Source organism: Mya arenaria, chromosome 7 (assembly GCF_026914265.1).
Source record: "Mya arenaria isolate MELC-2E11 chromosome 7, ASM2691426v1".
In the NCBI taxonomy this organism is placed as follows: Eukaryota; Metazoa; Mollusca; class Bivalvia; order Myida; family Myidae; genus Mya; species Mya arenaria.
Window position 1 is genome coordinate 64,762,390 of NC_069128.1, and position 10,864 is coordinate 64,773,253.

The 10,864-nt window shown below is 35.7% G+C and overlaps 1 protein-coding gene across 1 annotated transcript; it reads left to right on the top strand.

The window, feature by feature from the left end:
- Nucleotides 1–493: 493 nt before the first annotated feature.
- On the top strand, nt 494–8,333 carry LOC128241343 (sacsin-like). Its single transcript, XM_052958271.1, has 6 exons — nt 494–498; nt 3,712–3,884; nt 4,413–4,529; nt 4,772–4,919; nt 5,870–7,408; nt 8,323–8,333. The coding sequence occupies exons 1-6, from the start codon at nt 495–497 to the stop codon at nt 8,331–8,333; spliced, it is 1,992 nt and encodes a 663-aa protein (XP_052814231.1). The 5' UTR covers nt 494.
- The last annotated feature ends 2,531 nt before the right edge of the window (nt 8,334–10,864 follow it).

Consider the following 10,864-nt stretch of genomic DNA (forward strand, 5'->3'; position numbering starts at 1 on the left):
CAACATACACTCAACATACACTCAACGTACACTCAACGTACACTCAACGTACACTCAACGTACACTCAACATACACTCAACATACACTCAACGTACACTCAACGTACACTCAACGTACACTCAACATACACTCAACATGCACTCAACATGCACTCAACGTACACTCAACATACACTCAACATACACTCAACATGCACTCAACATACACTCAACATACACTCAACATGCACTCAACATGCACTCAACGTACATACAGCACAGACAGACGACACATGCAATTGACCTATAAATATTGGGGTTACCGCCTCGGTAAAGTAATTTTACGTTATCTTTTGGGTTTTATTAGTCGCATATCACATATATCCATAACAAAAATCTTACAAAAATCTCTTGTCGTATAACTAATTTAACTATAAAACAGCTCCTTCACAATTTCCCTTATTCGCATTATTTCAGGTTACAGCGTTAAAGGCAGTAGTGATCGAGGCAACATAATGGGTAAGGCTTTACATGTTGCTTCTATTTTGAACGTCACGATCCAATTTCAAAACCTACTATCAAGTAGGAAACCCAAAAACGGTTCTTTGCGATATATAAATTATGTCTTCGTAAATGCATTTAGAAATGTTAGGTTTAAATAAAGCTATGGATATAACGTAAGAGTTGTCAAGATTTGAATGTTTACTGGTATTGTTATGAAAAAATGCAGTTTTGATATTTTAGTTTCGTACTGATAACATTTTAAGCGGCATAATTCAAAACGTGTTTTATTTCTTAACTAATTTATACAAACGCTCGCCATCGCCAAGAATGCCACTTAAAACAAATATGTAGAAATGAGTTGGCATTTTATGAAAATGAAGAATATAAATATACTTTGAGTTTCAATTGACTTCATGATTGGATATTGTCGAAGATTTGTGTACCGTAGACTCATATCTTCAAGCACGCCTGTTATTGAATACAAGTGCCTTTAAACTCAATTCGATATAAACACTTCAAAATAAATTGTATCAGCTCTCTCACGCATGCGATCAACCAAGCATTTTCATGAATTTAGACAAAGCCAGTCGACGAATATTGAAAAATAAGCCTATTCAGAGCCACAATGTATGGCCTCTACGAGTTTAAAAGTAATCAATTATGCATTTAAATAATGTTATTGATCATGAGTATTATACAAAATACCGGGGTTTTATGTGCGCAGGTTCTTTTATCTAAGTAACTTGATGACGTCTCAAATCATCGATCGGAATTGAAATAGCTTTATTTTTGTATTGCATTTGATCAAGTGTAAATAAGAGAGTGTCTCGATTGCTGAATAGTCTTTGTGTGTGCAATTTATCGTATGTCTTTTGTAAAAAAGAACCTTTTAAAACCCTGTGACAATACAAAAATGGCATTATAGATACATTACAGTCGGTGATCCCGAAGCGCCAATAATACTAAGTTAGCAGACATAGACGGTTTTGTCTGCCCTAATTGGCATAACTTTAGGTCCAGCTCATCATTCACAAATTTTCCACAAATTGAAATGTGATTTTACAACAAGTGAATATAACATTTGCATTCATGGACAGTCAGTATATATATTGAAACTAAGCAATGATATAAAAAAATGGCAATAAATAGCAACGAAAAACACATTTAAAAGACAGTTATATTCACTAAAGCACTTCTTTAAAGAAATAAAAATGTGTTTTTCTGTTCTCCTTTTCCGTTTTTTATCTAGTTTTCAAGTGTCTAAACTGTTCCATAGTAAATATGACATGCGCTTCTTTTTGTCTTTTTAAAAGACTCAAACTAAGAAGCTTTCGTAGTTTTGCATTTTAGGTTTCTGTAATTTTAACAGCCTATCACGTGTACTGTTATTCATGGGACTCGCAGTACTTAACAGTTTTAATAAATAATCTTTGGGAAGATAATTAGATTGAACTACCTGCTGCGTTTATTGCTATGATTAACATCTCTCACATTTCATTGCATGTAAAACATTTCAATTACAACGTAATCACAATGAAAATTTGTCATAGTTTGTATTAGCCATGTTGGATCGAATACGGCACTGATTGATTCTCGTAATTCTACAGTAACAACTATTAACTTACTGTTTTATGTACTGCAAGTTGAACATCACTTATATCGATTGGTTGGACATTATATCTAAAGTTTGGATAGTGAAAAAGTTAAAATGTCTAAATGAACACCATGTCTGGTTTTTACCCAGGAAATGGACTTGAACGTTATTCCATAAGTTTTCGTCGCAATTAAGCTAAAAGCAATCACTATAAGTTATAAACAGTGATATTTTCATCTTTATATTAAAGTATTTCTCACATGCACATGTACAAATGTATATTAAAACTGTTGCGGGCAATAACTTTCTGTGTTTTTATTTAATTATATCATTACAGGGAATTATTTACAGCTGCTCGCATCAATACACAAGCAATTCTAAGGTGATGTGCACAGAACCTGACCGGCCTCTCATAGACAGAGGCTGGCCCGTGTGTTGTTATTTGCATTTCTGGAATGTGTTGCACTGTAGATGTCATTTATTATAGTTGCACGACCACACTTTGGCTTATAAAGTATTCTCTTCGGCTTTAGCCCAATGGCCAGGATGAATCAACCTCATGAGGTTCTTAAGTTTCTTAAATACTGCTATGTCTCAGTTGGGAGATGCGTATAAAGAATTGCGACGGGTCAAGTCATATATGGCAGCCAATGGTCACTTGCTTCTTATTGACATATATAGGAAATGCAAAAAAGTTTTGTTTCTCCAAACCAACAATTTTTCAAGTTTAGTTATATGGTTTGTAACATTGTTCTGTAGTCCTGTTCAATGTATGTTTATATTGTGTCCCAGGGCAATAATTGGCCCGGCTTGGGGTCACCTGTTTTACATAGACTTTATATGAACTATTTAGAGTTTTTTTTATATATAAACTGCCTCTATTTTCAGTTGAAGCTTAGTCTAGTGGTCCTCTATTTTTGCTCTTAGTAACTTATGAATATCAAGACTTTTGTTTGCTTTCATTTTTACCATCACATTTCATTGAATTCATGGATTTTTAATGTGGAACATAGGCGACATTATACATTACAATATACCTAAATACTTCTCAATTGGACGGACTAATAGTTCGTTTCAATAATTATTATATGCAGTTGCAGTAGTATTAACCAAAGCAGTAAAATAACAATAGCAGAACCACAAGCATCAGCATCACGAACAGCAGCACCTGCAGGAGCAGAAATAATCGTAGTTAAATACTTCTACAAAATTAGGACACTGGCACAGACAATCGATTACTATTGCAACCAGTTTTATGAGACCTCTTCCGTTTTCAATGCAATCTTTCGTTACAATATTAATTTATACATACTCAATCATGCAAAATTTGTTAATAATGTATGCAACATATAGGATGGCCATAAGCAAGATCCCGATTTGCAAATTAAAATTGTTCAAATTTGTTATTAAATATCGAGCACTGCAACGATTAATATGTCATAGAGTTACTGAAACATCGTTATAAAACATGCAAGGAGCATAAATAAAACACTCAAATTGATAATAACACCACTTCCTGTCTCGCAAATTGATGATATCCATTGATACTTTGTTTTGTGAACTTTCGGCCAATGAAAAAAAATAGATGAATAAAAGCATATTATCTTGTCAATTCACTTGACCAATCTTTACAGCTTCAACGAGTGGCGGCAAGAAGAAGCGGAAGAGAAAATCAACGAGTCAAGTCATGGAGACGGACGTTGTCCAAAAGAAGAAACCAGTCTTCTCTAGCTTCCAACGGCCGACTCTAATTGAACAACTGAAATATATTCTAGCAGAATATCCAGACGGAGGTCAAATACTGAAGGTTTCAAAATAATCTTTTTTCATTTCGCACAAAATAAAACAATCCAACAATTCAATTATAATGTTGCTGAATGTCAAAAAGGGGACACTTGATTGGTCAATTGTTCTTTTCTCTTTTAAAGAAAACACACGTAGACGTATTGTGATAACATTTGTGCCGTGAATAAACACTGTCTAGCATATGGAACTCGGTGAACATATTGGGAAAGACAACACACACATGTTAAGCATGTTTCATTGCCCTGGCTTGAACTTTTGTCGTTTTATACCCCTTAATAAAGTGGGTAAATGTGTGCTTAAGCAGAATATTTCGGCCAAGTTTAATAACCAGCCGTAATTATATTTGCGACACACTTCTTGAGACCCTTGTAGTTCATTTTTTCTTATTGGCAAAAAGGTGTGTTCACGGATACATAAAAAAGTAATCTGGATTAATCGTTTATGAGTGCCTCAAATATTTGCATCAGTGTTTGGTGATCCATGACACTGTCTCTAATTATTTGTGATAACAAGGAGCATTGTCTTTAAGGAACTGATACAAAACGCCGATGATGCAGGGGCAAGAACGATGGACATACTCCTCGACGCGAGAAGAGTGAACAGGGAGGACGAATCAAGTCATGCACAATACACGAAGTTCTTTCAGGTATTTACGTGACAATTTGTTCTAAGGTGAAAAAGTAGTTGCTGCCACTGACAATCAATCGTATAGATTTGTATAGGGCATTATACATGTACATGCTTTGGAATGATAACAACGAATGTGATAAGCATGCAGTTGATCATTACTAAAGTGGCAATTTTACTAATTCATCAAATGTATTTATGACACGACACAGATAATGTTATCAATACTAATGAAAACTGCTATAAAGAAATTATTTGTAGGCTCCTGCCCTTTGTGTTCACAACGATGCCGAATTTACTGAACAAGATTGGCAAGGAATCACAATGATATATAACAGTGTAAAGAAGCTTGACAAACTGAAAGTCGGTCGTTTTGGACTCGGGTTCAAGTCGGTTTTTCATCTCACAGGTTTGTTGATATTTTTGTAGTAGTATTTTATACAATTTATTTCAGCTTCAGCTGATATATATATAATCATACATCGAAAACTACGAGGACAAGCTTTGTTCTAAAATAAAAAGCTTTTTAGAGCCACAAATTATATTTAACGAGAAGCACAGAACGTACAAGCAAAACATCACTGACAGACTTTATTCTCCAGTTAAAGTGTCTTTTAGATAAGCAAAGATAACATTACCCTGATTGAATTGACCAGACCACTAGATTAGGCGAGGAATCCAGTTAGTACTACTGGATCCCTTACATATTTCGCTCGTGTACGTTTAAACTAATTCGAATAAATACGTTATAAGTTAATGTTAGCATTATACCTTGGTCAATTTTACAAGTTGCTTTTTCTAGTGTAACTCATATATCTACCCCTTATTACATTTCCAAAGGAAGATTTTGTCACCGAACGGAGAAAAGTTATAATTCAAATTGTTTAGGTAAAGCCGATGTTTCTTGCATACTTCTTTGTTTAAATACAAATAATTAGATGAGAATCTTTGGTTTCACCCATACAAGCCAAAATTGAAGCATGGCATTTGAATTATAACTTTTCTACTTCCAGGAACTAAATCTCCCAGTTTTCGGAAAGGACAATTGTCCTTAACCCAAATTAGAAGTATTATTAAAGCTAAAAACTACTAATTACAAGCATGATAGAACATAATGCGACACAACTCACATAATGAATGTTTATGTGTTGTTTGAATGCTAACCTATTCAAAGCGGTAACCTCAACATTTATTTGAAACGATTTGTTATGCACGCTTACACTGAATTTGTTATTTGTATGTGTGTGTCGCGTTTAGGTCTCCTAGATCTTGACCTTGTCTCTTTAAGTCTGCGTAAATGTTCTGGATATTGGCCTCGTATTAAAAATATAAGAGATGTAGTAATTGTGTTTTTGACAGATAATCCCTGCATAATCAGTGGGAAACGCATGCTGTTAATGGACCCACTTCAACCGTCAGGTTGCGAAACGGCGAACATGGAAATAGGACATGTCGGCGAAATAGAAGGATTTGATACAAAAGCTTTCATAAAAGTACTTGACGGAATATTTGGCTTCAGTCAAGAAACATTGCAATCCGGATATTATAAAGGAACGCTTTTTTGGTTCCCTTTCCGCGAAATTCAGACTCCGTTATCAGACAACTTGTACACGGTGGAGAAGGTAATGGATTTGTTTAAGGCGTTTAAACAAGATACACCTAGCATTCTTCTTTTCTTAAAATGTCTTTCAGAGGTGACATTGGTTAAGGTAAATCGATCCAAACCTTTTAAAAGGAAAGTCTATGCAAAAGTTAAAATTGCAAACACGGAAGTAAAATGCTTAGAAAAGAGAGCTGCGTTTGCCGACAAAGTAAGAACTATGACACCTGAAAGCGCCGACATTTCTTCTGTTATGGAAGTTCCCATTGAATATTTCCTTGACGAAAGTTCGAGTTCAAATACTACTTGGCTTGTTGTAAATTATGTTGTTAGTAAATCTGCTTCCGATGACCTTAAACAACTTATGAACGATGAAAGCATTGGTCTAAGTCCATATGTTGGCGTTGCTGCTCCTATAACAACAACTTCTCACTTCAATGGCCATATATTCTGTTTCCTGCCTCTTCCGAAAGAAGGCTCGAAACTAACAGGGTTACCATTCCATGTAAACGGTTTCTTCGCCCTTAGCTCCAATCGACACCACTTAAAATGGGAAACTGATGAAGATAAAAATCAACAGCAGTACGATAAAAATGTTCATTGGAATCACCTTATGACATCTGAAGTACTGCCGCGAGCTTACCGATTAATGTACAACGCTGCAGCCAGTAGAAGTAATATATCTGGAAATTTAGAGGAGGATGTAAAAAAGGTGTATGACCTTGTACCAGATCTTGACAATGTTAATGAGAACTGGAAAAGTTTTGCGACAAATAGCATAAAATGTATGCAAACCGAATATGTTGTTTTTGCAAATGATGTTGGGCGATGGGATGTGTGTCAGAAATGCGTATTTGGAACAGCTGGCACGTTTGACACAGAAAACATTAAAACGTCAATGAGATCCTCTATGAAACGAATGGGAAAGTCTTATGTTGAACTTGATGAAACTTCATTGAAGACTTTGCAGGTTGTTTTTACCACGTCAGTTGTTTGTGTCTCGCCGAATCTGATGGCAAACTTTCTACATGAATCTAACGCGTACCACTGCCTCGCTGATGACACAAAAACAGACATATTAGTTTACATCTTAGCAGATAAACAGTTTGATCTACTGCACGGACTTGAGTTATTGCCCCTTGCAAATGGCACATGGGTCTGTTTTCAAAAAAAGGGACATACTTTATACATTGCATCTGCGGAAGTGCTTGAGGTTTTTCCCGAATTTAAAGACCGTTTCGTAAGGACAACTCTATCACCGAAAAGCGGGATAGCATTCCAGGCTATAGCTGGCACAGGTAAGTGGGAATCTACCTGTAACAAATATTTTTTATGTAAATTTTACACTGATCAGTGATATTGATGATCAAATTATAAATTGTTGATACTTTAAATATAAACGACACTTATCATCATTTACGAAAACGTCTCTGATGTTTCTTACTGAATGCTTTTGTAAAACAATTTCATATATCCTATCCAATTGCCCTAACCATTGAAACTTTAAAGATGAAGTCTTTAAACAAAATATTCAGGCTTCTAAAAAAAGGGTTCGGTTCTTCGGCTTTAATGCCACGTGCATATTTTTCATTTAACACGAAACTATTTGAGAATATTGTACACCTGTTCTGAACATTGTTGTGACTTGGTTTAGCGCCTTATACGAGTAATGCATTGTGAATTAAATTCATTTCCAGGGAGCTACCCAATCTTAAACTTTTCTACGGACGCACTTCTTACTTTTTTGCGAGAATATATAAAAGCATTCGTAGACACAGCAATGACAAACTCTTCAAAGATTAGTCTACCGTGGCTTAAAAAGGTCTGGAGCGTGGTTATGAAGCACGGTTTAGAACATTTTAAAGATTTGCGAATTCTACCACTACTTCAAGAAGGAACATTTGATGGCACGTACATTGTCAAACTTGTTCCGTTAACATATCCCTATGTCCTTAGTCGGTTGAACGCTGTAACCAAAGGTTTCAATAAAAATGTCAAGAAGGCTTTGCAGCTTCTAGGATTAACCGTGCTTGAGGTTCTACCGAAGTGGCTGCCGAAAAAACATTGCTGTTTCGCAGCTGAATCATGACGAACTTAAAAGAGTTTTAGATACTATTGAAAAGAATGACAATGTTTTGGCTGTTAGTACTATATTCAATAGCAAAGCAGATGACGAAATAAAGAAAGAATTCGTGAATTACTTATGTTGTAGTGGAGAGCTAGAAAATTACGGAATGTCTATTCTAGCGGAGCTTGAGATATTCAAAATGATATCAAAAATCAAAGGATGCGAGGTTTATGCTAAGCTAAAATCGGCAAGGTTTTTCATCGATGAAAAGACTGAAAATAAGCTACCTGAAGGTATTGATATACCACTTCAGTGTTTTAGACGTGATAAGACGAACAGCATATTGATCAATATGTTCAATGTCTCTGAAATGACCATGAAGAACTTTGTAGAGAGGAAACTGCAAGAGATAAATAAGAGAGAGCACGCATCGGACGCAGACGTCTTCATGAAGTATTTTCTGAAAAACATAAGGACGTATACAACACATATAGATGTTATTCAAAAGGCATCAACCATCCCTTTTATAACACATGGTAGCAAACTAAAACGAGCATCAAATTTCTTTGATCCAACAGATGCAAAACTGAAGATGCTGTTTTTGAAACAAGATGTGTTTATTCCTGAACAGGACTTTCCAACACAATTATTCTTAGAAGGATTAAGAACAATTGGATTAAAATCCTTTGAGTGTGTCAGCGCAGAAGACCTTTTAAGCATCGCACTAGTACTTGACAATTTTAGTTCAAGTGATGTATTTGAAAATAAAATGAACGATAAAGCCAAAGCGTTTCTTAACACTATCGAGGTGAAACCAAATTATCTTAATGAAATCGTTCACGTGAGGAACAAAAGTAATACAAGCCTAGGAGATGCGTTACGGACACTACAGTGTTTACCATGCATACATGAAACAATTGGCAATGTCGATTACCCAAAATCATTGCTAATTAAAGATTTGAAACACCTTCATTGTCCACCTGATTTACGAGATGCGCGATACAGTATGCTGATCGGTTCAATAAAGCCATTGATAATTTCAAATTGCAAAGAGCTTGCAGATTTTTATGAATGGACTACACCGCCGTCCATAGAGGACCTCATTGAAAATCTCAATGTTGTAAAGGGAAGGTGCGTTATTGATACCAAACATGATGTCGCAAAAGTGACAAAAGCTATATACTCAGAGTTGGCGAAGCAGATAGACGATGTTGCGATTAAAAAAGGGATATTTGAAGAAAGGGCCTTAATCTGGACCGAAAAAGGATTCACAAGCCCGTCACGTTCAATCCTGAAGCAAAATGTTGGTGATATCCTTCTTAGTCCTTACTTTGAATACATTCCCGACGAGTTCCACGACGTACATCACCTTTTGGAATCCCTAGGAAGTCACCCCATTCAAGATAGACTTGTATTAACGCAATACCTGCAAGATGTACAAAATAAGTACCTAGCTGGTGTAGATGATTCAGCTATTGTTTCTAATGACAAGAAGCTCGTCAGCGATGTTCTAGAAAAGTTAGCAATGCTAAATACAAACGATGAAGCCGACATAGAGTGGATGGAACGAAATGTGTTAATAATGATCGACACAAATGACAAACATACTATTGAATTTGATCGCATTTCAAAATGTGTATATGACAAAGAAAGAGACATGTTTGATGATTCAGATGAAGAAGAAAATTTCAAATATGTTCATCCATCGTGTATAGAACATGCAATAAAACTTGGGGTAAAGTCGGTCACACGTCAATCATTAATGGACGCTGAAGATATCGAAGACTGGGGTCAAAACGAACGTTTGACAACACGACTAAATCGCCTTTTGAAAGAGGACTACGTAGATGGTCTCTCTGTGCCTAAAGAACTCATTCAAAACGCTGACGATGCAGGCGCCACTGAAATAAGCTTTCTTTATGATGAACGAGACCACAAGGGTTATAGAAAACGTCTTATTAGCAAAGAACTGTCAGAGTGTCAAGGAGCTTCGTTATTTGTTTACAATAACAAAACATTCACCGAAAATGATTTCAAGAACATAAAACGCATGAACGAAGGATCAAAACAGCATGACACCTCAACAATTGGAAAATTTGGTATTGGATTTTGTTCTGTTTATAATTTAACAGATGTCCCCAGTTTTGTATCAGGTCAAAATATGGTAATTTTCGATCCTCATGAGCGGTATTTGGACGAGAACAACCCCAAAAAGGGCATCAAGATACCTTTGTCTAAACGCACATTGGTTAAGAGGCATGCCGATCAGTTTATGCCTTTTGAAGGATTGTTCGGCTGTTCGATCATAGGTGATTCATTTACACCATTTGAAGGAACTCTATTTCGTCTGCAGCTTCGAACTGCAGTCCAGGCCGACAAAAGTGAGATTTCAAAAAAGGTTTACAACAAGGATGAAGTAACTGAGCTTCTAAACATGTTGAGAAAGCATGCAGGCGACTTGCTGCTATTTTCACAAAATGTTCAGACAATACGTGTTTTTCACATGCAAAAAAAATCCACCGATCCAAAGCTTTTATTTGAGATAAATAAAAGCATAAAAAGTGGTAAATCTAGTCTTAAGAACAGTTTTTCAGTATTGAAACTTTGTTCACAGACACAACATGAAGTTGCACATGTTCAAGTTGTCTCATTAGTAAAACAAGTCTCTAGTTCCAAGCTTTTGAAA